Here is a 24,844-nt window from a genome sequence, read left to right as displayed (position 1 = left end):
AAGTATAATGTAGGTGGTGGCGATGTCCGGAGTGGCAGATTAGGGGTTAATAAATGTAGGTAGGCGGCTGCGATGTTAGGGATGGCAGATTAGGGGTTAATAATATTTAACTAGTGTTTGCGAGGTGGGAGTGCGGCTGTTTTAGGGGTTAATATGTTTATTCTAGTGGCGGCGATGTCCGGAGCGGCAGATTAGGGGTTAACATTTTTATTATAGTGTTTGCGGTGCGGGAGGTCCTCGGTTTAGGGGTTAATAGGTAGTTTATGGGTGTTAGTTAGTGTACTTTTTAGCACTTTAGTTATGAGTTTTATGCTACAGCTTTGTAGCATAAAACTCATAACTACTGACTTTAGAATGCGTTAGGAATCTTGGTGGTAGAGGGTGTACCGCTCACTTTTTGGCCTCCCAGGCAGACTCATAATACCGGCGCTATGGAAGTCCCATAGAAAAAAGCCTTTACAAAATTTACGTAAGTTGCTTTGCGTTAAGGCCAAAAGAGTGCGCAGTACACCAATACCTGCAAGACTCGTAACAGCAGCGTGCGTAAAAAAACAGCGTTAGGACCTGTTAACGCTGCTTTTTTACCTTAACACACAACTCGTAATCTAGCCGCAATTTTGCTTTCGTCAAGTGCATCACTGCCTGCATGTAAATGACTTATCATTTTTTCATGAGCAGGGATAGTCAATCCAATTATGTTTCTAGCCCTTAGGCAGCTAAGTGTTGGTGCATAGTGAAGGGTGCTCCCCGACTTTAATGGGAATGACAGTAACGTCACCACAAGCATGTTTTTAAGATGTCACAGAAGTGTGAAACATGAAAGTGCCAGCCAGGGAAGGGAGATGGATGGGTAGGTTGTTTTAAACCCATTGATCTCAGCTCACTTACTAGCCACATATCTCCAAGATCTCTCATTTGAAAGAGATTTGCCTTCCAACAATTAAAAAAAAAAGAAGTAAAAAGCAAAGCACATGGTGTTGTGCTGAGGAATGGGTCTTTATGGGCTCAATAAGAAAGATGGTATTCTAGAGTCTCCAATAAAATTTATTTCACATTGGACAAATCCCTCTCTTAAAAAAATAATAATGTTTGCATAGCCTGGGGTAACACTAATCACCGGCAAAAAGTGCTTTTATTTCTGAACTGGTACAAAGGGACCCCTTCTAGTTTATATTATAAACCTCAACAGTCCATATGGGCTGCTCTTTCCAATTTACCGCTCCCACTCATACTCTAGCTCCAGTCGACTTCTGCTCTTTGTGCGGGGCCGGGCAGCGAGTGTATTACAAGTTGAAAGTAAATATTTTTCACTTGTGCACTAACTCGGCACGCGCAAAGAACAGAAGTTACAATATCGAAAAAGAACATTTTGCTGCCCGGAAAAAAACAAACCCTAATCTAGGTAAACATTAGCTTTTTAACTTGCTTGTAATTGATTAATGTAACCACTGACATGTGCAGTCCCTGCTTCCAGACCATAAACATAGCTGCTTAATATGCACCTACAGATGCCCAGTACAGTTTCTGACTGGCAGTCAAGGGCATGGAACACTGAATGTTAGCTCTTGTAATACTTCTGTCCTTAGTCTACCTTCCCTGTCTTATCTTTTTCTATTGCATCCTCTGTATAGTACTGCAGAGTAAATGTAGGCTTTAAAGATAATAAGATGATAATGTAATAATTGTACCAGAAGGTTTTATCACATTTTCACCCAGGAATACAAGTCTCTTAGGCAGTTGCCTACATTTCCTAATAAGAGGTTTACAATCAAATAAATGGGTCACAACAACAGTACTACTCGCTCTGATGGTACAAAATTACCACCTATTTCATTAATATGAGGGGAAAAAATGATTTCCTCACATTTCTATAGCCATGGGAAGATTACAAAAGTAACACATTTGTTCTCATTAAGATAGGTGCTTTTAACATTCATCATTTTAAAAAACATCACGCTGTGTGTTATATATTAATATATTTCAAATAAAGCAAATTTATGGTTTCTCATTTAACTGGGAACAACACAGATATTCTTCTTCAGACTGTGAGAAGACTGCATGGTTACAGAAAATGTTACATTTTTCTTGCTTTCCCAAGAAATTCCAAGAGTCTCAAAAAACAGCTGCCTGAAGGAAGAAGAGACCACATTATACAGCACAGGGTTCACTGCTGAGCTGGCATAGAACAGGAAGTTTGTCACCATGTAGAAGTAATGATAAAAAGTATACAGGAAGCTGCAATACAGAAAAGGGCACATATTCAGCCAATGTGACAAAAGCTGGAAACTTAAAATTACATTAAACTTAAAAATATCCTCCCCCATTATTATTAATTTATTATTTATTAGTTACATTTTTTACTCACCCTAGAGTAATACTCGCCAGGAATGACTTATCTTTCAAAAAGGGATAGACAAAACCAAAGGGGCCTCCCTATTTAGTCTCTATTTAATTTTGTATATGGACGTAGTAGTCAGAAGAGTGGTTTTGTCCCACCTTTATTTCCTGACTTGATGCTTAGTGCTAGGGTGTGTTGGCTTTTTAATTTAGACTTCCTTGACTTCTTGCCTGTCTCCTATATTTCCAATTGTTCCCTGGAGTCTAGTGTGCATCCCAGTATCCCAGTACTTTCTGGGTTGTCTTAATGATGGTAGAACTTCTCCTCTATTCTCTAGTGGTGTGTTTTTAGTCACATTCTGGGTTATCTTAGTCTCTTGGCAAGATCTTTTGCAATGGGTGCTACATCCTTGATGACATCACACTGCGTATGCACATGCAGCCGAATTTATCCAGATGTTTCAATAAAAAAGACCTTTCCTGACTTGTTACAGACCTTTGCTCATACTGATGTGCGCACTCAGACAAGAATACTGCAGGGTCTATGCCTTCTAAAAGAAAAAAGTAATCCAGAGTGGCAGAGTTCTCCAGTTTGTGCTGCAACTCCTGTTTTGCTTCCACTGTGCTAGTGCGCTGCATTGGTTCACTACCTCCTTATATTTTCCCATCAGTCTGTCCAGTTTGCCTCTAAAAAGTATGGAAGGAAGAATCTTCCATTGGAATTAGTCATTGTCCTTTGCTTTTCTGTTTGAGTTCTCTCGTTAGTTATGGTTACTTATTACAAAAAACTCACCTGCATATAGAGAAATCACTTTTTTAGCATTACATTGAAATGTAGATGTCTTTCACATCCAGAAACCTGCATAGTGAGATAAAAAGCTCTCACTAAAATCTTTCTTTCTAAAATACTTTGTGGACCTTGCAGTACTGACTAGACTTTTTAGATAATCTCAACAGACCAAAATGTTTTAGAGAATCGAGCCATTAGCCTAAAGTACAAGAATCTTCTGACGGTCTTAATGATGGTGGATGTGTTCAGATAGCTCAAAAAGATTTGTGCTTTATGCTTTAAGCTTTGTGTTAAGCTTTAAGCTTTAAGCTTTGTGTTACTTGTACAAATGTATGAATGTGCTTCCTGAACCTAATTTACTTCACATTTATAATTATTCATCTGCTGACTTACTGAGGTTGATAATAATATTGGTTGAAAACAAAATCCCCTGTTCCTGCAGTATTTAGATTTTCTTCATTGCTTCAATTATTGCTCAATTTCTTTTAAAAGGGCAATTGCTCATTCCACCGAAAATCTCTTAAAGGGACATTATACACTAGAATTTTCTTTGCATAAATGTTTTGTAGATGACCCATTTATATAGCCTATACAGTTTAAAAAACAAAACAAAACTATTGTTTTGCTTATTTTTAAATAACATTGAACTGATTTTCAGACTCATAACCAAGCCTCAAAGTTTTTTTTGCTATACAACCACTTGCAGTGGATGTTGCCACTAATCTTTAAACATTGTTAAACTGGGAGCTTCTAAGTAAGTTTTTTAAAAGGTTTTATACTGGATCTTTAGATCATAATCTGTGCATATTATTCTTTATAGTAGTGCCTATTATATGCAGTAAAATGAAAATTGGTGTATACTGTCCCTTTAAATTGCATATGCATTTGCCAGTGGATGATTCGGGTGCTTTTTAGAGAGTTCATGGCAAGGAAAATTTAACTGAAATGAAGGAATTTTCTGTTTTAGACTAGATCTGGTAGGGATTTTCATTCCCAAGTAACAGGTCCAGTCCATAAAAAAGGAAAAGGCAGACCCTCCCAAAAAAAGAACTCTCAGTGATGTTTCACCTATCCAAATGGGTGCATATTGTATCCATACTAAGATTCCTGAATTGCAATGGTTGCAGATTACTGGGTCCTGGTGGTCATCAACAAATATTATTCTATTGACTTTCTGATTTTCACTTCTACTGCTTAAGAAATCTGAGAAGAAATTGTGCTCCAATTTATTTCAAAGCTTCTTAAAGATATCAGACGGTTTCAGTCAGTCAAAACAACCAAGGTTTTTACTCAAAACATTGTTCTGTTCAAAACGATAAATGAAATCTGGAGAACAGTTCTGGATCCCAGACTCCTGAAAAAAAAATCTAAGGGAAGAAAATTCAAGATGGAGTCACTGGCTACAGTGGCAAGCTTCATTGACAAATTTCTTTCCTTATATCTATAGATCTCAAGGATGCATGTTTTCACATTCTCGTGTTATTGAGTCATAAGAAGTTTCCAAGATTTGTGGTAGCAGATCACCTCTTATAGCAGACGTCAGAAAAAATGAGCTTCTGTTACTCACTATTTGGATTACAATTGCTAGATTCACAAAATAAAGTTCATGTGAATCTCCACAGATAACTAGTATTACCCTTCTTCAAATAGCACAGGTCATCACAGAGAGAAGCCATTTTATTTTGCTTCAACAGATTGTTTTTTTTCCGGGAGCTTTCATTCTTACAGATTGAGATATTGTCTACCTGCGAGCACCTTTTCTTGTTGCTCACCAAGGGGCAAAGGAAAAAAAAAATTCTTTAAGAAAAGATGTTTTCTGTTATTGCAGTGGAGATTGGTTAGGTGAAGAAAGAATTCCTTCAGAGATACACTTTGAACAAAAGAAGCCCACATCAAAACTGGGCATAGATGGACTTAATTTAATAAAACCAGAAAGCGTCTTCTTGACCACAGATAGTTATCTAGGTGGGAGATCTTTTTCATTTAGATTGTTATATCTAAGGCCAATTGGAAAATACATTTGTGACAAAACCAATCTCGCCACTGTACATTGGAGGGCCTGTTATGGAACATTCTTTGGGCTGGAGGTACATGGGCTTAAGGATACCCAGAGACTGCATGGAAATATGGAATTTTATATGCTGGACACCCCATGTACTTTCATAACTCTGTCTTATGTCTATGTCACCCTGTATCCATAAATACAGGATGGGTACAGGGTGTGAGTGCCCCTTGTGGGAGCAATTGTGACTCTATAAGCCAAGTGGGCATAAAAGACTTTATAGCTAATAAGAACTGTTCCTATATTCTGTAATAAGATGTATTCTATGTATGTTTAAGATCTGATTGCGTCTCAGGAGTCTGTCTAGGTAAACTGATTGTGTCCTTGTGTGATTATGTTAACTAGACTGCCCAACATCAGATTGTCTGAGTACTTAATATGTTAATCTGTTTTACCTGTGAATAGACAATTCTTAGAGGTTTGATGCATTGTTCATATGTTTGCTTTACTGTTTAACCAATGCCCTCTGTAACCTGAAGCCAGGGTTATATTCAACCCCCCCCCCCCCCATCTGGGGTCAAAACCTGTATAAATACTAGGCATTCAGCCTTTAATAAAGATATTCTGTTTAAACCTGAAAACTGGCTGGTTTGTGAATTGCTGATTCCCTATGCAGGACGTTGTTCCCTGGTATTAACCCTTGGTATCCTGTTGGTACCGTAACAATTGGTGGCAAGCGACGGAATGAACCTTATCGCCCAGAAGAGCAACTACACAAGCCAGTAACCTCAGGAAGAGGGGGATTATTACAATACTGACTAAGATGGAAAAGAGAAAAGTAAATTTTGCAACTTTTAAAAACTTCCTGGAAACAGAAGGAGAGATTGATGGGTACCTTGCGGATTTTGAGAGGCAATGTGCACTACACAAGGTACCCGCAGAGGACTGGGTCACGATATTATCTGGAAAATTATCCGGCCGGGCCAGAGAGGCTTTTCGGGCCATTCCAGATGAGGAAGTCAGGGATTATAATACTGTAAAAGAGGCTCTGCTCTCCAGGTATGCGGTTACACCGGAGGCATACCGGAGGCGGTTCAGAGACACTGTTAAATTAGCTGGAGATTCCTACCTTGAGTGGGCATGTAAGGTGCACCGCACAGCAGCTCACTGGAAAGCGGGATGCCAAGCCATATCTGGGGAAGAGGTGCTGCAGCTATTCCTGTTGGAACATTGCTTCGACAAGTTACCCGCAGGAGTTCGAGAGTGGGTTCGGGACCGTAAACCCTCCACCCTGCAGGAAGCGGCTCGCTTGGCAGATGAGTATACGGATGCCCGCAAACTGGACACTGCTACCACTAAGCCCCCTGCTAGAGTGGAGTACAGACCCCCAGTCACCCCAGCAGCTGCCAGTTACCAAACCCCGGCGCACCGCTATACCACACGGCCTCCGGCCACGAACTACCCTCAGAGAGCCCTGTTCAATTTGCGGGGCTACTCACAACCGATTCGATGCTTTGGATGTAAGCAACTAGGGCACAAAAGACCAGAGTGTCCCCTAAACGCAGCGAACCAAGCGCAGTCCTGGAGAAGACCTGCCGGCGGAATCCCACGTAATCCTCAGCCTGCGGCCCGCTACGTAGAGGCGCAAGAATGCTGGAGCATCCTACATGAGGTAGACCTTGTGCAAGCTGCCCACCGGAATAACCGGCAACTGGTTAAAGTGAATGGGAAGAAGGTCAGTGGTCTACGGGATACTGGTGCTACCATGACCTTGCTTCAAAAGAACTTGGTGTCTGAGAAACAGTACACTGGAGACACTGTGGCTGTGAGGGTAGCAGGGGGCGATGTGTTCAGCCTACCTGTTGCCAGGGTACATTTGGATTGGGGAGTGGGCGCTAGACCTGTGAATGTGGGGGTCAAGAAGGACTTACCTGCTGATGTTCTTCTTGGAAATGACTTGGCCCCCCTTGTTTCTGCCTACGCTCCTATGGGTCCCGCTGATGTTAACTCTGTGACTACCCGTGCCCAGATCCGTGCAGCAGAGACTGACCCACCTGCTGCTAAGCCCCAGGACGCTGAGCTCAGTAAATCTCTATCCGCTATTGATATGTGGAGGTCCCGTTACAATGCGCTGATGAAGGAGAAGAGGAGCGCAGAGGAAAAAGCACATTTAGAACGTGAATCTCTGCTAGACAAGCTGCACCGACAGACTGCAGAAAACACCAGCTTGAGAGTGGGACATGAAACCTTAAAGACAAACTTAGCGACACTTGAGGACAAGCTGACGCTGGCTCATAGTGAGGTGCAGCAACTCAAGGGCACCCTATGTCAGTATGAAGGGATTGTGGATACCTATAAAGAGCAGGTACAGAAAACTCGTAAAGAAGCTGATGGGATTTTGAAGGACTGTTTGGCCCTGGTCTGGGCACTGAGGAATTTGAACCCTTGTTTGTATGGACAGGAATTCTCTCTCATAACGGGAATACAGATGGATTGTCCCAGCAAACTGACATGCCTACCAGGCGCTCTGGTGGTATATGGCACAGTATATACCCTGGACAGCCGAGCATGACAAACCAGAGGGAGAGGAGTTTGATGGTCCTGTCCCCCAGCAGCAGAGGAATATACAGGGAATTGGGAGCCCAGACTCCATTTCCCAGCGGCAGGCTGCGTTACAAGGGGTAGGGACAGTTGGTCCTGTCCCCCAGCAACACGGCTGTTTAGCCAAAGGGGAGACGATTGGTCTCCCCCTCCAGCAGCACAGCTATGTATCCAAAGGGGAGACAGTCGGTCTCCCCCTCCAGCAACCAGGCTCCCACCAGGCTACTTCCATGGTAGTGCTGGCACCCGGGCAGAGTACAGCTGGTCTCTGCCCACCTCGCAACCCACCAATTCAGCGTACCAGTCCCCCACACAGCTGTGGTGAGGCACCTGGACATGGACAAGTTTTCCCCGTACTCAGGTGTAGTAACCATTTATTGTGGGTGGTCTTTACTACTAATTGTGTTTTATGGGTGGGTTGCTGGACTAACCAGGGCACTGACCGGCAGGAGGTCAGATACCCTGTTAGTCTGTTTGGAAAAGGGGAGAGATGTGACAAAACCAATCTCGCCACTGTACATTGGAGGGCCTGTTATGGAACATTCTTTGGGCTGGAGGTACATGGGCTTAAGGATACCCAGAGACTGCATGGAAATATGGAATTTTATATGCTGGACACCCCATGTACTTTCATAACTCTGTCTTATGTCTATGTCACCCTGTATCCATAAATACAGGATGGGTACAGGGTGTGAGTGCCCCTTGTGGGAGCAATTGTGACTCTATAAGCCAAGTGGGCATAAAAGACTTTATAGCTAATAAGAACTGTTCCTATATTCTGTAATAAGATGTATTCTATGTATGTTTAAGATCTGATTGTGTCTCAGGAGTCTGTCTAGGTAAACTGATTGTGTCCTTGTGTGATTATGTTAACTAGACTGCCCAACATCAGATTGTCTGAGTACTTAATATGTTAATCTGTTTTACCTGTGAATAGACAATTCTTAGAGGTTTGATGCATTGTTCATATGTTTGCTTTACTGTTTAACCAATGCCCTCTGTAACCTGAAGCCAGGGTTATATTCAACCCCCCCCCCATCTGGGGTCAAAACCTGTATAAATACTAGGCATTCAGCCTTTAATAAAGATATTCTGTTTAAACCTGAAAACTGGCTGGTTTGTGAATTGCTGATTCCCTATGCAGGACGTTGTTCCCTGGTATTAACCCTTGGTATCCTGTTGGTACCGTAACAACATTTTAATCCTTTTCTACAAATAGACTGTAGAGAAAAGCAGTAAGATTGACATTACATCATCTTATGTGGTTTTATATGTAAAATATGTAAAGTTTTTTCAGCTAGTCCTGACAAAAAATCATCACCTGCTTTGTAGAGACATTATTTTACTGCGCTTAGATTCCTCTACTCAATCATCAGGCAGATTATCTCAGATGATATCAGGTGGATCCAACAGAATGCCATTTGCATTCTTCAATCTTTCAGCAACTGAAAGCTGGTGAAGGTTAGCAATAGTCTTAGCACACATTTTCAGCTATCAAGCCATGTTGTTTTTTAATTAATTTAACCTGTCGGGTTCTCTGGGAGTGGATGCCTTAACTCAAAATTGAAACGGCATCTTCTACAGGGAGTGCAGAATTATTAGGCAAATGAGTATTTTGACCACATCATCCTCTTTATGCATGTTGTCTTACTCCAAGCTGTATAGGCTCGAAAGCCTACTACCAATTAAGCATATTAGGTGATGTGCATCTCTGTAATGAGAAGGGGTGTGGTCTAATGACATCAACACCCTATATCAGGTGTGCATAATGATTAGGCAACTTCCATTCCTTTGGCAAAATGGGTCAAAAGAAGGACTTGACAGGCTCAGAAAAGTCAAAAATAGTGAGATATCTTGCAGAGGGATGCAGCACTCTTAAAATTGCAAAGCTTCTGAAGCGTGATCATTGAACAATCAAGCGTTTCATTCAAAATAGTCAACAGGGTCGCAAGAAGCGTGTGGAAAAACCAAGGCGCAAAATAACTGCCCATGAACTGAGAAAAGTCAAGCGTGCAGCTGCCTAGATGCCACTTGCCACCAGTTTGGCCATATTTCAGAGCTGCAACATCACTGGAGTGCCCAAAAGCACAAGGTGTGCAATACTCAGAGACATGGCCAAGGTAAGAAAGGCTGAAAGACGACCACCACTGAACAAGACACTCAAGCTGAAACGTCAAGACTGGGCCAAGAAATATCTCAAGACTTATTTTTTTAAGGTTTTATGGACTGATGAAATGAGAGTAAGTCTTGATGGGCCAGATGGATGGGCCCGTGGCTGGATTGGTAAAGGGCAGAGAGCTCCAGTCCGACTCAGACGCCAGCAAGGTGGAGGTGGAGTACTGGTTTGGGCTGGTATCATCAAAGATGAGCTTGTGGGGCCTTTTCGGGTTGAGGATGGAGTCAAGCTCAACTCCCAGTCCTACTGCCAGTTTCTGGAAGACACCTTCTTCAAGTAGTGGTACAGGAAGAAGTCTGCATCCTTCAAGAAAAACATGATTTTCATGCAGGACAATGCTCCATCACACGCGTCCAAGTACTCCACAGCGTGGCTGGCAAGAAAGGGTATAAAAGAAGAAAATCTAATGACATGGCCTCCTTGTTCACCTGATCTGAACCCCATTGAGAACCTGTGGTCCATCATCAAATGTGAGATTTACAAGGAGGGAAAACAGTACACCTCTCTGAACAGTGTCTGGGAGGCTGTGGTTGCTGCTGCACGCAATGTTGATGGTGAACAGATCAAAACACTGACAGAATCCATGGATGGCAGGCTTTTGAGTGTCCTTGCAAAGAAAGGTGGCTATATTGGTCACTGATTTGTTTTTGTTTTGTTTTTGAATGTCAGAAATGTATATTTGTGAATGTTGAGATGTTATATTGGTTTCACTGGTAAAAATAAATAATTGAAATGGGTATATATTTGTTTTTTGTTAAGTTGCCTAATAATTATGCACAGTAATAGTCACCTGCACACACAGATATCCCCCTAAAATAGCTATAACTAAAAACAAACTAAAAACTACTTCCAAAACTATTCAGCTTTGATATTAATGAGTTTTTTGGGTTCATTGAGAACATGGTTGTTGTTCAATAATAAAATTAATCCTCAAAAATACAACTTGCCTAATAATTCTGCACTCCCTGTATAGCTGTAATACCTTACTTGCTACTTAAATTATTTAGTTTGGTATACAAAGTGCCCCACTATTCATTAATGGTGTAAAAACAGCATATAGTACATTATGCCAGTCATTGATAAATATTAATTATTATGCTTTCTACTTACGTAGACCAGTCATCATCTGGCACATAGCAGAACATTAATCTCCTTGCATGGTATGGTAACCAACATACAACATAGGCAATAACAATTGCTCCTGCATAAAAAAATAAATAAAGTTATAACAGGAATTATAAGTGTTAAACTTAAAGGGACAGTCTAGTCAAAATTTAACTTTCATGATTCAGATAGGGCATGTAAATTTTATCATCAAATTTGCTTTGTTCTCTTGGTATTCTTAGTTGAAAGCTAACCTAGGAAGGCTCATATGCTAATTTCTAAGCCCTTGAAGGCCGCCTCTTATCTCAATGTACTTGACAGTTTTTCACAGCTAGAGGACATTAGTTCATGTGTGTCATATAGATTAACACTGCGTTGTGCTCACGTCCATGAAAGTGCACTGATTGGCTAAAATCCAAGTCTGTCAAAAGAACTGAGATAAAGAGTAAGTCTGCAGAAGCTTAGATACAAGGTAATCACAGAGGTAAAAAAGTGTATTAATATGACAGTGTTGGTTATGCAAAACTGGGGAATAGGTAATAAAGGGTTTTATCTATCTTTTTTAAACAATACAAATTCTGGAGTAGACTGTCCTTTTTAAAAACAAAGTTTCTGGTAAGATCATTATACAGGTAAGTATTTACTTAAATAAACACTAAGCAGGATGTACTTTTGCAATATATAGGTGGCTTAAAGTTATCTGTTGATGGCTACTCAGTCATAAAAATCACTATCTACCCCCATAGGTTCTTCTTTACTCACCCTTGTTGCCTCTCATAGCCTGAGGTAGTCTTATTTTTCTTTTCTTTCTAATGTTGGTACAACCAATCAGAAGTTGTTCTGCCAACCCCATTCGCAACTGAGCTTGCAACTGATACTGGAAGTCACTTGCTGAAACCACATACAGTAGCTGCACAGCCCTTTATTTACTACTAAGAAGTTAAAACAAGAACAAAAGGCACAGGGGGACGCGCTGCTCTTTTGTCAGTGGGATAGACATCATTCTGTATTATTTTCATGTTACATTTAAACATCTTTTTTCATTATATGTTAAAATGGACCAATGATCAAGTGTATCTGTTCCCTTCTGCTTTTTCTCAGTTCAAAACTTTTTTTTTTACACAGAAATTACTTGACACTGCATATAAGGGCCTGATTCTCTAGTTCACTCAATTCTGTAACAAAAACTGGAAGTCCCAAGGAACAGCAAGCTGCCTCTCATACACTGAGGTAACAAGTTATGCCCTAAACCCGGTGCGTAAGTAATGCTTAAAATGCGATAAGCTCCATACTGCACAAAAGCCAAGTCTTGAATTGACGTGCTCGTGCACGTTTTCCCCATAGACATAAATGGAGAAAAAGTGTTAGAAAAAAATAACACCAGTGATTGTGGAATTGCGATCGCTATAACGCAATCCCCATTGATGTCTATGGGAACAAGAAAGTTATGTAAAAACCTAACACCCTAACATAAACCTCTAGTCTAAATACCCCTAATCCGCCGCCCCGACATCACCAACACTAAAATAAAGTATTAATCCCTAATCTGCCACCAACCTACATCGCTACTAATGAAATAAACATATTAACCTCTAAACCGCCATCCTCCCGCATCACAAATACTATAATAAACCTATTAACCCCTAAACCGCCGACCCCCCACATCGCAACTAATATAATAATCCTATTACCCCTAAACCGCCAGTCCCTCACATCACGACACACTCAATTAAACTATTAACCCCTAAACCTAACACCCGCTTACTTTAAATTAAAGTTACAATATAACTACCTTAAAATAAATAAAAACTTAGCTGTGAAATAAATAAAAAACTAAGATTAAACTATAAATAAACCTAACATAACTATTTTAAAAAACTAAAATAAACTAAAAAAAAAAAAACTAAATTACAGAATTAAAAAATCCTAAAACTACAAAAAAATAACAAAAACTAACATTACGAAAAAAACCTCTAAAATTACAACAAATAAAAAAAATCTAAGATTAAAAAACATAATAAATGAAATTATCCAAAATAATAAAAATTAAACCTAATCTAATACCCCTATAAAAACAAAAAAGCATCGCCAAAATAAAAACACCCCCTAATCTAACAAGGGCCTTTTGTAGGGTATTGCCCTAATCTAACAAAAAACTACAAATAGCCCTTAAAAGGGCCTTTTGTAGGGCATTGCCCTAAGTTAAACAGCTCTTTTACATAAAAAAATTACAAATTACCTCCTAACAGTAAAACCCTCCCACCCATCCAACCCCCAAAAATAAAGAAAACCTAACTCTAAAAAAAACTAAGCAACCCATGTTCAAATCAGCCAATAGGATTTCAGTAGCTCTTTTTTATTTTGGGGGTTGGTTGTGTGTGTGTGGGGGGGGTTACTGTTAGGGTGTACTTTGTAATTGTTTAATGTAAAAGAGCTGTTTAACTTAGGGCAATGCCCTACAAAACGCCCCTTTTAAGGGCTATTTGTAGTTTATTGTTAGATTAGGGGGTGTTTTTATTTTGGGGTGGCTTTTTTGTTTTTATAGAGGTATTAGATTAGGTTTAATTTTTTATTATTTTGGATAATTTTGTTTAATATTTTTGTAATCTTCGATTTTTTTTATTTTTCGTAATTTTAGAGTTTTTTTTGTAATGTTAGTTTTTTTTAATTTTTTCGTAGTGTTAGGATTTTTTGATTTTGTAATTTATTTATTTTTAGTTTATTTTAGTTTTTTAAAATAGTTATGTTAGGTTTATTTATAGTTTAATCTTAGTTTTTTACTTCACAGGTAAGTTTTTATTTATTTTAAGGTAGTTATATTGTAACATTAATTTAAAGTTAGCGGGGAAGTGGTTTAGGGGTTAATAGGTTTATTTTATTAGTTGCAATGTGGGGGGTCGGCAGTTTATGGGTTAATAGGTTTATTATAGTATTTACGATGCCGGGGGTGGCGGTTTAGGGGTTAATATGTTTATTTTATTAGTAGCGATGTGGGTGGGTGAGCGGCGGATTAGGGATTAATACTTTATTTTAGTGTAGGCAATATGGGGGGGTCAGTGGTTTAGGGGTTAATAGGTTTATTTAGTGACGGCGATGTGGGTGGGTGGATGTTTGGCGGATTAGGGGTAATTAGGTTTATTATAGTATTTGCAATGCGGGGAGTGGCGGTTTAGGGGTTAATATGAAGTTTATGGGTGTTAGTGTGCTTAGTAACATTTTTGTTATGAGTTTTGTGAAACATTTTTGTTTCGCAAAATCCATAACTACTGGTCTTTTTTAGCGGAATGGATCGTGTCGGTATAAGTTATAACGCTAGCGTAATAGCCGAACCACACAACCTGTAATATGGGTGACCTGAATATACTACACTCAAAAGCCATTTTTTGAGTGCGGAATCGAGAGTTGCGGTATAGACTGAAACTCTAGCGGTATAGCCGTACCGCCATGACTTGTAATATGGGTGACCTGCCATCCCGCACGTAAAGGCCAATTTTTCAGCAGTATAGCTGTACCGCAAAACTTGTAATTTAGGTGAAAGTTATGACTCTCTCTGAATTAAAGGGAAAGTGAAAATGCCAGGGAGCTCCAGACACTGATATTGATATCATCATTTTCAAGCACATACAAATCAGCTGTTTTCTTCCATTTTCATATACATGACTTTTTCTCTCAGTGCATTAATTGCATTGCACATTTAACACAAACTTGCTGACTTACATTTGGCAAAATAAAACAGTGAGAACCACAGGAGTAAAAATTGCATGAGAATACAATAAGACCTGTAAGGAAACCTCAAACGCACCCAAGGATTTCCCCTGTTCAACCCTCTTGTCAAGGCTGCAAGTCTCATTTTACAAAAGAAATAAACTATTTAATTCAGTTTGAATGTTTACTTTTTGTTAAAACTTCAACTTTACTTTGCATTGTGAAACTACATTGTACATTATATATCATTTTAACTGTGTACATTAAATTTAATCTATTCCTGCATTATATAAATAGGAATTTTGTTGTATAATTTAAATAAGATTTTGTTAAATAAGAATTGTTTTGCACAAATTTTAATATAATCTTTAACGCATATTTTATTACAATTTGCGATTTGTACTGACAGTAGTTAAAAGGACATGAAACCACAAATTCTTCTTTTGTGATTCAAAACAATTTTAAACAACTTTTTAATTAACTTCTACTATCAAATTTGCTTAATTCTCTTTGTATTCTTTGTTTAAGGAGCTGCAAAGCACTACTTGGAACTAACTTAATATATCAGGTGACCCAGTAGTTTATTGTTGCTACTGAGCCTATCTAGGAACGCTTTTCAACAAAGAATACAAAAAGAACAAAGCAAATTAGATAAAAGAAGTACATTTAATAGTTGTTAACATTGCATACTCTATCTGAATCATTAAAGTAATATTTTGATTTTGATGTCCCTTTAAACAGCTAACTTTCCTGAGCATTGTACTGTAATGTGTCTCTGATTCAGTTAAAGGGATATGAAACCCAAATATTTTCTTTCATGATTCAGATAGAGCATGCAATTTTAAGCAACTTTGTCATTTACTCCTATTATCATTTTTTCTTTGTTCTCCTGGTATCTTTATTTCAAAATCAGGAATGTAAAGCTTAGGAGCCAGCCCATTTTTGGTTCAGCACCTGGGTAGTGCTTGTTGATTGGTGTCTAAATGTAGCCACCAATCAAAAAGCGCTACCCAGGTTCTGAACCAAAAATAGGCCGGCTCCTAATCTTACATTTCTGCTTTTCAAATAAAGATACCAAGAGAATGAAGAAACATTGATAATAGTAGTAAATTACAAAGTTTCTTAAAATTGCATGCTCTGTCTGAATCATGAAAGAAAACATTTGGGTTTCATATCCCTTTAAAGATCTATGGTATACCCCTTATCAAAATTAACACCTATCAAGGTAAATTTGCTTTTGTAGAATCCTGTGAAGCACATCGTAGCACTTATCTTTTTAAAGAATCTGGTTTTATTGGAAAGCTTTAGAGGATTGAGCCCCGGAACTGGTCTCCAATCAGCTGTTTTATTAAGTTGTCTTTTATAGATATTATGGCTTTTTATATTATAAATTTTAGTGATTATTTTATGCACCTGTCACTTTTTTTAGCTTAAATCCAAATATATTTTTTCAATAATTAATTTTTGTAACTTAGTTTATTGTACTTTGCTAACAAATTATAAACATGCCAATTTAAACTGTTTCCTGATTAATTCCATGTGCTAAGTAGAGCAGACATCCATATTAATTTAATGCATTAATTTATTTTTCATTTGTAGGCTGTTGAGCACATTCATTAGTATTGCTGATTTTCATTCTCTGCTATTGATGCATCTCCTAAGTAAAAAAAACAAAAACATTTTAAACGTGAGTTTCCAGTAAAACTGCCAATCAGGAAACCTTTTGTAAAAATGAAATCTGGGGGTCGATCCGATAAAAATCGTCGCCCGCAAAAGTCGGCGACGCCAATATTTGCACGGGTTTGGTAGCCTATATACGGCGTAACCTAGAAGTTACGCGCGTATATTTCTGCCGTCGCCCGTAGTTTTTTGGGCCATAGGCAGGTATACCAAACCCGCGCAGTTTGGTATCCAATATGCAGCGTAAGGACTTACGTGGCGAAAATGGAGAAATCTTACTCCATTTTCACCTCGCCACAAAAAGCAGCCGTAAGAAGCCTTACGCTGACTATTGGAGCCCCGTAACTCCCTAAACTGGCTGCTAAAATAAACCTAACACCTAACGCATGCTCAATGTCTATCTCCCTGTCAACCGTGATCCCCCGTCGCAATCCATAATAAAGTATTTAACCCCTAAACCGTCACCATCTACATAAACTAACCCCCTACTGTGAGCCCCTAAAACCGCCATTATCTAACTGATCTATCCCCTAATGTGAACCCCTTACACCGCCGCCATCTATATTAAAATTATTAACCCCTAATTTAATCTACCTACCCCGCCGCCAGCTATATTATCTATATTAACCCTAATTATATTAGGGTTAATATAGTTAATATAGTTGCTATAGTATTTATATAAACTATATTAACTCTATCTAACCCTAACACCCCTAACTAAATTCTTATTAAATAAATCTAATTCATATTATAAACTAAAATATTCCTATTTAAATCTAAATACTTACCTATAAAATAAACCCTAAGATAGCTACAATGTAATTAATAATTACATTATAGCTATGTTAGGGATTATATTTATTTTACAGGTAAATTGTTAATTATTTTAACTAGGTATAATAGCTATTAACCCCTTAATGACCGGACCATTTTTCAATTTTCTTACCCTTAATGACAATGGCTATTTTTACATTTCTGCGGTGTTTGTGTTTAGCTGTAATTTTCCTCTTACTCGTTTACTGTACCCACACATATTATATACCGTTTTTCTCGCCATTAAATGGACTTTCTAAAGATACCATTATTTTCATCATATCTTATAATTTCCTATAAAAAAAATATAAAATATGAGGAAAAAATTGAAAAAAACACACTTTTTCTAACTTTGACCCCCAAAATCTGTTACACATCTACAATCACCAAAAAACACCCATGCTAAATAGTTTCTAAATTTTGTCCTGAGTTTAGAAATACCCAATGTTTACATGTTCTTTACTTTTTTTGCAAGTTATAGGGCCATAAATACAAGTAGCACTTTGCTATTTCCAAACAACTTTTTTTCAAAATTAGCGCTAGTTACATTGGAACCCTGATATCTGTCAGGAATACCTGAATATCCCTTGACATGTATATATTTTTTTTTAGAAGACAACCCAAAGTATTGATCTAGGCCCATTTTGGTATATTTCATGCCACCATTTCACCGCCAAATGTCATCAAATAAAAAAAAAAGTTCACTTTTTCACAAATTTTGTCACAAACTTTAGGTTTCCCACTGAAATTATTTACAAACAGCTTGTGCAATTAAGGCACAAATGGTTGTAAATGCTTCTTTGGGATCCCCTTTGTTCAGAAATAGCAGACTTATATGGCTTTGGCATTGCTTTTTGGTAATTAGAAGGCCACTAAATGCTGCTGCGCACCACACGTAAATTATGCCCAGCAGTGAAGGGGTTAATTAGGTAGGTTGTAGGGAGCTTGCAGGGTTAATTTTAGCTTTAGGGTAGAGATCAGCCTCCCACCTGACACATCCCACCCCCTGATCCCTCCCAAACAGTTCTCTTCCCTCCCCCACCCCACAATTGTCCCCGCCATCTTAAGTACTGGCAGAAAGTCTGCCAGTACTAAATAAAAGGAGTTTTTCTTTTTTTTAATAAAAAAAATTAAAATGTTTTAGCTGTGATGGACCCCTGCTTTAGCCCCAACCTCCATGATCCCCCCCCAGCTCTCTAACCCTCTCCCCTACCTAATTGCCGCCATCTTGGGTACTGGCAGCTGTCTGCCAGTACCCAATTTGCCCCAAAAACAAGTGTTTTTTTTGCAATTTTTTTGCCATTTTTAATGTTTTCTGTAGTGTAGCAGCCCCCCACAATACCCCAACCCCCTCCCCCTCCCAGATCCTTATATATTTATTTATTTTTCATTAATTTTCCCCCCCTCTTCCTTTCTCATTGGTGTCAGTGGCCATGTAATCGGGCGCGCACGCGCGCCCCCGCGCGCCCCCGCACGCTCCCGGCACCCGGCGTGCACATAGCACTTACAGGAACCGGATGCCGGGTAGCGATGGGCCGCCCACCCGCCTCCCTGATATGCTCCCACCCACCAACGAACCGGCACCATCGCTACCGGTGCAGAGAGGGCCACAGAGTGGCTCTCTCTGCATCGGAGTCTTCTGAAAAGGTATTGCAGGATGCCTCCATATGGAGGCATCACTGCAATACCCTGAGAGCTGCTGGAAGCGATTGCGATCGCTTCCAGCACTCTCTTAGACAACTGACGTACCAGGTACGTCTATTGTCATTAACTGTTAGTTAATGCATGACGTACCTGGTACGTCAGTTGTCATTAAGGGGTTAAATAGTTATTACCTATTTAATAGCTACCTAGTTAAAATAATTACCCAATTACCTGTAAAATAAATCCTAACCTAAGTTACAAATACACCTACACTATCAATAAATTAAATAAACTACAAATATCTATCTAAAAATACAATTAAATAAACTAAACTAAATTACAAAAAAAAACAAACACTAAATTACAAAAAATAAAAAAAAGATTACAAGATTTTTAAGCTAATTACACCTATTCTAAGCCCCCTAATAAAATAATAAACCCCCAAAATAAAAAAAATTCTCTACCCTATTCTAAATTAAAAAAAAGTTCAAAGCTCTTTTACCTTACCAGCCCTTAAAAGGGCCTTTTGTGGGGGCATGCCCCAAAGAAAACTGCTCTTTTGCCTGCAAAAAAAAACACAATACCACCCCCCAACATTACAACCCACCACCCACATACCCCTAATCTAACCCAAAGCCCCCTTAAATAAACCTAACACTACCCCCCCTGAAGATCTCCCTACCTTGTATTCACCCCGCCGGGCAGAACTCCTCATCCGATCCGGGCGGGGGTAGGGGGTAGGTAAGGTAGATGGCGGCGGTGTTAGGGGCTCACTTTAGGGTGTTATAGATTTAGTATAGCTGGCGGCGGTTTAGGGGTTAATAATTTTATTAGGTTGCGGCGGGCTCCGGGAGCGGCGGTTTAGGGGTTAATACATATTTTATTGTTAGGCTAGTGAGTGGGGATAGCGGATAGAGGGTTAGACGTGTCGGGCTATGTTAGGGAGGCGTGTTAGGCAGTGCGGGTGATTTAGACTTTAGTCAGGTTTTGCAGGCGCCGGCAGTTTCTAACGTGCCGCAAGTCACTAGCGACGCCAGAAATTTGTACTTGCGCAGATTTCTGGACATCACTGGTTTATCAGACTTACGGCACGTTAGCATCTGACGGCGACATATATGGGATAGCTCGAGTTGCGAGCTAAAACTGCGGGCGACGTGGGTTCCCTCGCTTGACCCGCAAACTATGATCTATATCGGATCGACCCCCTGTTCTCAATAAATCTTCAAGAAGAAGCACAAATTATTTTTCAGGGATCCTGAGCTTTACTGCATTGTTTGACCACAGATAAAGTAATGGCTGAAACCAAAATGATTTTGTCATCTGTGGGTAAATACAATGATGCTGTTTCCGAAATCACATTTCTCATAGTTATCTTTCCTTATATTTGAGCAGTTCATTGGGTTTGGCCTGTTTCAATCTGCCCCTGAGATCAGATACGCAGTCATAATTTACTTGCTGAATTTTTGATGTCAGGTATTTGTGAACCCCAATTAACATCTAGGGCGAAATTACATATGCAACAATGCTTGCAAAAGTTGGCGTCGGCTATTTTTAGTCGGATATTGCTATCACAAATGCGGCACGTATATTTCACCCTTCACCTGCTATTTTTACTCCCATAAACTAGTATAGAACTGGCGTCGCAAGTCTGTATCACATATTCAGCGCAAGGACTTGCATGCACAATATGTACCTCTCAACCAGCAACCCCCCACCACAATAACTAAATAAAATGTATTAACGCCTAATCCACCAACCCCCACATCGCAACATTAAATTAAAATAATGTCTAAAGGGGCATTTGTATGGGCATTGCCCTTAAAAGGGAAATCAGCTCTTTTGCAGGCCATTAAAAAATAAAAAAGCCCTAATCTAAAAAAAAAAACCACCCAAAAAAAACCCTAAAGCCAAAAAATGTACTCACTGTTCCTGAAGTCTGGACATCCATCTTCTTCCAGGTGCTGAAAAGTCTTCATCCAGACAGCTTCATCTTCATCTATCTTCTTTCTTCTTGCCAGAGGTGCGGATGCGGAGCACTGGTCCTCCTCAGCGGCAGCGGTTGTCAGCAACTTATTCAGCGAAGATTAGGTAGATTGCGTTGTGGGGTGTTGGCGGATTAGGGGTTAATAGGGTAATTAGGTACTTTGCGTTGTGGGTAGATGGCCAGTTAGGGGTTAATCACTTTTATTATTAGTTGCGACGTGGGGGGATGGCGGATATAGGGGTTTTGACGTGTCAGGTATGTTTTTTGGAGTCGGGTTGGACTTTTACGGGCGATTTAAACTTTTTTTGTTTTTTACTTAGGCGCCAGCAGATCATATACTGCTGTAAGTCACTAGCGACTCCAGAAATGTCTATTTCCGCACATTTCCAAACATCGCTAGTTTATCCGACTTACTGCAGTATATGATCTGCCACTGCTGTATATGTGATTTACCCGATGTGCGAGGTGAAGTTACAGGCGGCATGGATTTCAGCAGTTGTGCTGAAGCCTACGCCGTATATGTAATCTCGCCCATAAAGTCTCTAACAACTGTACCTAGTCAGTCTGATCTTGAAAAAAAAGATTGGGAATTTATGCTAGACAAATCACATTTTAATCACTAGCAAACGAAAGGTAGGGGTAGATTTATCAAGTGTCGGGTGGACATGATCCGCTGTAGCGGATCAAGTCTGCCCGACATCGCTAAATGCCGACAGCATAGGCTGTTGGCACTTAACATTGCACAAGCATTTCTGGTGAAATGTTTATGCAATTCTGCCCCCTGCACATTTGCGACCAATCGGCCGCTAGCAGGGAGTGTCAATCATCCCGATTGTATCTGATCGGGGTGATTGCTTTCCAACCACCTCAGAGGTGGCGGATGATTTAAGGAGCAGCAGTTTTATGACCGCAGCGTAATAAATCTACCCCATAGAATTTACCTGGCATTAATTTCTTTTCTAAAAATAAACAATATGTCCTAGATAACAAAAAGAGCGTAAAAATGTTAGCGCTATGAGCACTTCCATTTTTATTTTTATTGTTTCTAATTGAAAGTAAAATATTTGCGCTCAAGTGAAAGCCTAGGGAGCGCTAACATCTGGATAATGCAGGTGTGCTAAATCCATAATAGAATTCTTTGGGGGTGCACTTTAATAATCCTTTAGGTCGAGCAATATTTTGAGAGGGCGGAGGCTGCTGATTTGTGCGTGGGCCGTGTTAGGAAGACAAAATGAAATGTGTCTGTAAGGGGTGTAGGCAAGTCTGGGAGGTGTGTGGGTGGTTCAGGTAGTCCCTTAAAACTGGAACATGGAGATATTGCGTGTGGGAAGCAGAATACATCTCACAACCTGTGACAATCATGCAGGATGCCAGGCAGCTGGATGGTACGTATATATTTTTGAGGATATACAGGATATACTGTATGTACAAATATATGGAAAAACAAATGGAGTCAACATTCTAAAATGAAGGGCCTCAATGCCCTCTAGATCTCAGCTGATTACCACGGCAATGACAACAATCTAATTGCTTATTAAATCTTCTAATGCAGAAAAAGAAAACTCACAGTCGTGAAACAAATAGTAATAGAAAGAGAATAAAAAAACATAATGAAGATGAATAACAGAAGCAGATGAAATTGCTGATGGATGAGGAAAGGGAAAGTGAGATATTATAAGCTCAAAGGAACTGGTTCAGAAAATTAACATTAAGTAATCAAATATTTTGTCCTTATTGCTAAAAAAAAATAAACTTAATTATGAGAAACTGCCAATATAAAGTCAGACTAAACCTATTCCTACAAACAGTGCACATCCTAGATGGTCATCAACAAGTAAATATTACAAGAGAAAGCTCCTTGTGCTTCATTACACATAAATATTAGTGCCAAGGAACTATGATATGAAGATATTAGAATTTTAAGAGATATTTCTGCTGGTCCTGGAAGAGAACCTCAGAAGGTCTTCTTCAGAGTAAAGTAACCAATCATATCATTCAATAAACTACTAGGAAATATCATAAAATAGCATTTAAGGGAACATGTATCCATATCCCTACATCTTCTCCCTAAATTCCTAATACATTTCTTTCTATGGTTATTATGTATACAAAAAAAAATTAAAATGTTGGTTAATGCTGATCTTATAATACCCTCAGGTCTCCCCGCTCTTCTATGTAAACAAAACCTTCAAATTATTAATGAAATAATAAACTTAGAGAATGCCCTAGGATCTCCTTCTAAAGCTGATGTAACTTGATGGATACCAGAATTGCTTTGCAATTTTAGGGGCCCATGGTCATACATTCTCATTCTAGGGTTACCACCCTTCCCTTAAAATATGGAATTGTCCCGTCTTTGAGAAAAAAATAGCGCATCCTGTATTGAATCAATTAGGGACGGGGTTTGTCCCGTATTTTCTACTGGTTGACAGCCAGACATCAAACAGTTAAATGTCCCCACAGTCACGAGAGTAATAGGAGTCATGCTTTTTATTTATAAGCATGTCGCCTGACTCGCCTTTGTATTTATTAGGTTTCAAAAACTCAAATTCCCAGCATGCCCAGGGCGGTTTGTTAGTCTATAGACCAGGTAAGGGTCTATGATGTTGTGGACCATAAAGGATCTTGAAGCATGCTGGGATTTGCAGTACCGTATTATTTTAAAACCATTACAATATTTTCGCAAAGATAACTACAATTTCCAGGATGCATTGAATAAATAGACTAATGCCCGACTTTAGCCTCTTGTAAGTTCCTCAGTGCTGTCAGGAAAGTTGTGCCTTACAGTGATGTGTTACATTTTATATTTACTGAACGAATAATACTTTTTGTTTTTCAAATATACTTTACTTGTTCATCATATGTTTATATCTGCTACGTTCTATAAAGAAGCCTCTATATAGCAGATGCTGTAAACGAATGCTTTCAACTATAAACAATATATAAAATACTGAATTAATATGTTTTGCATTGTTACTATAACGTATTGATTTATAAGATGTTTTCGAGAGTATGTGAGATTCCTGCTTTCAAAATAGTGAACGTTTGATGCACAGGAAGAAGAACTTCAGTTATTTTTATTCATGTTTCTTTATTTGTGTATTTATTTTTTTGCAAAAAAAAAAAAAAAGAAAAGAAGAATAAAGAAACACGTAGCACTAGATTCTTAAAAACGTTTAGCTTTCCGATCTAAATGTATATTTAAAAATAAATAAAAATAAAACATGTTTAATTAGTTTTCAAGTTTTTAAACATGAATTACACTAATGCTGTTTAGGCTAGACTTGAAATGACAGTAAATTGAACATGACAGTCGTATTGATAGCAATATGTATTTATAGATTTATTTCATACTAGTGTAAACAAATATTAAATGTCAGCATTTTAAATCGATATACAGTACATTCATTATGTAAGACAGGGTGGAATTCTAAGATCTATTAAGTTTATAGCTATGAGAACTTTTTAAAGAGACATTAAACACTTTGAGATGGTAATAAAAAAATGATAAATGTTATATATTAAAAAAAAATTACAATATATTTTAATTATTTATTTTGTCCCCTATTCCTGTAATTCCATTTTGAAATTGTGAGCATTTCAGTTCCTGATAGAAATAGAAGAGCAGAACACTGTTATATTTTACCCAGCCATTGGCTGCACACTCTAGTGACCTATTTATAACTGTCCCTAATTGGCAACAGCAGAGAAAGTAACCAAAGTTGCAACATGGTAGCTTCCTTTGCTTTATAGACACTAAATGTTTACACTTATTTTGTCACTATTTGAATAACTAATGAAACTTTTAAAAATACATGTTATTATCCGACTAATCTGTTCTGTGAATATATAATTCTATCTAGCATTTATTTAGTGTTTAATGTCCCTTTAAAGGGACAGTAATAGTAAATCATTTACTTTAAGGGATAGTAAAGTAAAAATTAAACTTTAATGATTCAGATAATAGGATATGCAATTTTAAACGACTTTACAAGTTACTTCTATTAT

General features: G+C 38.6%; 1 protein-coding gene across 1 annotated transcript in view; it reads right to left on the bottom strand.

Moving 5' to 3' along the window:
* Positions 1–2,009: 2,009 nt before the first annotated feature.
* The window catches only part of NTSR2 (neurotensin receptor 2), a 66,912-nt gene continuing 44,077 nt past the window's right edge, over positions 2,010–24,844 (bottom strand). The window contains exons 3-4 of the mRNA XM_053711277.1: positions 11,017–11,107; positions 2,010–2,235 (exon numbers count right to left, since the gene is read on the bottom strand). Of these exons, the coding sequence (XP_053567252.1) occupies positions 2,010–2,235; positions 11,017–11,107 (317 nt within the window). The remainder of the gene's footprint in view (positions 2,236–11,016; positions 11,108–24,844) is intronic.

This window comes from Bombina bombina, chromosome 4 (genome assembly GCF_027579735.1).
Source record: "Bombina bombina isolate aBomBom1 chromosome 4, aBomBom1.pri, whole genome shotgun sequence".
NCBI lineage: Eukaryota > Metazoa > Chordata > Amphibia > Anura > Bombinatoridae > Bombina > Bombina bombina.
Note: the sequence above shows the minus strand (reverse complement) of the source record. Positions and strands in the feature narration are given on the sequence as shown.